This window comes from Sinohyriopsis cumingii, chromosome 5, assembly GCF_028554795.1.
Source record: "Sinohyriopsis cumingii isolate HCF-2022 chromosome 5, ASM2855479v2, whole genome shotgun sequence".
NCBI classification, from domain to species: Eukaryota; Metazoa; Mollusca; class Bivalvia; order Unionida; family Unionidae; genus Sinohyriopsis; species Sinohyriopsis cumingii.
In genome coordinates this window covers 47,015,504-47,018,499 of record NC_142965.1, presented here as the reverse complement: position 1 = coordinate 47,018,499, position 2,996 = coordinate 47,015,504, and the positions used below count along the sequence as shown (strand labels likewise).

General features: G+C 36.6%; 1 protein-coding gene across 1 annotated transcript; it reads left to right on the top strand.

Moving 5' to 3' along the window:
* The first annotated feature begins 1,504 nt into the window (after positions 1-1,504).
* LOC149799092 (neuroglobin-like) lies at positions 1,505-2,074 on the top strand. Its single transcript, XM_089958131.1, has one exon. The coding sequence runs from the start codon at positions 1,505-1,507 to the stop codon at positions 2,072-2,074; it is 570 nt and encodes a 189-aa protein (XP_089814257.1).
* Positions 2,075-2,996: the final 922 nt, after the last annotated feature.

The following is a 2,996-nucleotide window of genomic DNA, read 5'->3' as shown; positions in this document are numbered from 1 at the left end:
ACTTGGGAAAGTTGAAGCACTTGACCATTCAATCGTTATTAAATTGTTATTCACTGAATTTCACTTTTTTGTATATTCATTCATTTAACCGTCGGCATTGCTGACTGGGCGCTCTGAGCTTTTATGTCTATATTTTACTAATTTAACTTCCAACCAAAATCGAGCCTGGGTGGGACTTCTATAATAATTTAAATAAAATATTGGGAGAATCCCACCCAATCCATAACACACCTACCACGGTGGCGGTATAACAACCCGTCACACCCAATCCATAACACACCTACCACGGTGGCGGTATAACAACCCGTCACACCCAATCCATAACACACCTACCACGGTGGCGGTATAACAACCCGTCACACCGCAATAGTGATTACGAGCAATGGAATTTGAAATTAAAGAAAAGGACGTTAAAGTCATTAGTTACTTACAATTGATTGATTTCCAATTTATAATAGGAAGATGTATCAAACTGACTTTCGATCGATCACCAACTCGTTACTTGAAAATTTGAATCAGTTCCTTAAAAGTTCCACCAAATGCCCAATCATAATTACCAAACTCATTAAGACCTGTCAATAAAATGATGTTTGATTAGAAGAGAACGTCATCCTAATACACTTTATAGTGCTTTTGCACGGGGGAATCTCCAGATTTATACAAAATACGTTAAACAGACATGTCGAAGGAAATTCATTGCATGTTGATTATGGAGAAGTGGGACATTTTGTTCCATTTATTTTACAACATTATTGACTTTCCTATCAGTTTCTTTAAAAGTGGGGTTATCATCAGATGTCTAAAGAGCCTATTTGCATACGTGCACGCGCTAGATCATATATAGCCTGCAGACCAACAAATGGATTCGATGTTTACTATTCATTCTTGTTACATTACTACTGATGATGACGTTACACACGTATTACAGAAAGGTTGTGACTTTAGTTATTTAATGGCACATAACTGACTTAATTTACGATAAAAATGCGATTTATGAGAACAATCCTGATGAGTTGTGTCTGTCTTTTTGAGATTCGGTTTCATTGAAGTTGTCGTCTGGAAATGTGACATACGATTTTGGGAATCAGATTTTTAGTCCTGCATTTCGCACAGTATTGTCGACCGAGGAACACACTTTGTCGACCGAGTAACAGAAAAAACTTACTTCCAAGATCGCTTTCCTGAATGTTTCAATGATCCTATGTGATTGAAGATGTGTGAAATTATTTACAAGAATGTAATGAAAATGATAATCAGGTTAAACGAATGTGTAATTCCAGAGTCACCGGGACTGATGAAAAATAGTTAAATGCCACCATTTATTGCTATATTATTCTTGAATGGATATTATTATCTGGTATCACTATGTTAAATGGAGACAATGCAATTAGCACTTGTAATGGGAAATCCAGGAAATATTAATTGAAAGTACCAGTGCATTGACAAGCCATTCCATTTCAGGGCTATACGTTGATGAACGTTGACAACTAAAATTGCAAGTAAAATGGGCTGTGCTGGGTCAATGGTACTGACAACTAATGTTCGTGGCTTGAGGCCATTAGAAAAATTGCATTCGGGCGGGAAGTATTCATTTGACGAGAAGCAAAAGCGTGTAATTATTAATACGTGGAAATGTCTGTCCTGTGACATCAGTGGAAATGGCGCCAAAGTTTTTCTCCGGATCTTTCAGCTCAATTCTCACGTGAAGCAGTTTTTCCCGTGTCGTCACGTCGAAGGTGTAGCGTTGTTACATGATCCAGATTTCAAAGGTCGCGCTGCCCGCTTCATGCAAGCGGTTGGGGCCGTAATAGACAACATTGACGACATGGAAGGAGCGCTGCGTGACCTTCTCTTGGGGCTTGGTAAACAACACATTCATTTTACTGGGTTCAAGTCTGATTATTTTAACGCTTTCCAGGAGGCGGTGGTATATGTCTGGCAACAAGAATTGAGGGAGAAATTCACTGAGTATTGCAGAAGTGCGTGGGTCATAATTTTTGACTTCATAATGGAACACCTTAAAGAAGGTTACCATCTTGCTAGTGCGGAAGTAAACGATAAGAAGGAAGTATAAGAAGGTAGAATAATCGAAATTGATATATATGCTCTGTTTTGAAGATAGAAGCTATGTCATCATAATTTAATAATAATTGACAAGTCAAATATTTAATATAGGGAGGCATGCCCAACTATGTTTGACTTTTATATTTCACATTATTTGCCAGGGTTATCATCTTTATGACAAAAGGAACGATGATAATGTAATATAACTGAACACCAAATGCTTTCTCTTAATTTAAATAATAACATATATTTCAATGACTACATCATATAATAATGGGATTATTATGTTCGACTTTATCAAGAAGAGCATCTGGAAGTACTATCGTCGAGATGTATAATTTTAAAGTCAACGAGACGGAGGATTTATTGGATTTATTTAAAGATGGTAGCTCATCCGTGTTTAAATAAATATGTTCAGAGCAACGACGTACTAGTCTGATGATATTACTGTGTTAGACTTAATATAAACATTCATCTAAATGAGGGACACTATCTTGTAATCTTTCGTATTTATAACAACAGCGGGTTGTTAGATGACAGAAATACCTGGAGATACAGATTTTATCATCTCTACAGGATTAAATGCCTCATAATTCAATGAATAATGATTATGGAGAAATCTGGCCACTGTGACTGGCATGCTATTTGAATTTCTGTTGGACAGTCTTCAGTGGGGTCACCATTCTACAATCTTAGTAAGTGACCGCAAGCTAGATATTTGAGGCTATGATGATCTGAGGAAAGACAAGCGCTTTATCTTCTTTGGAATAATATTTTGTGTTCAAGTATTTCCATATATATCTTGTGGAGATTATTTTAATAATACTTGTCACAGTCTTATTTATGTGGGCTGATATTCAGTCGAATTCCATTGGAACATTTTACAGATAGCTGCCTTCTGTTTACTTTGGAAATAAATGGCAAGGAGGAAA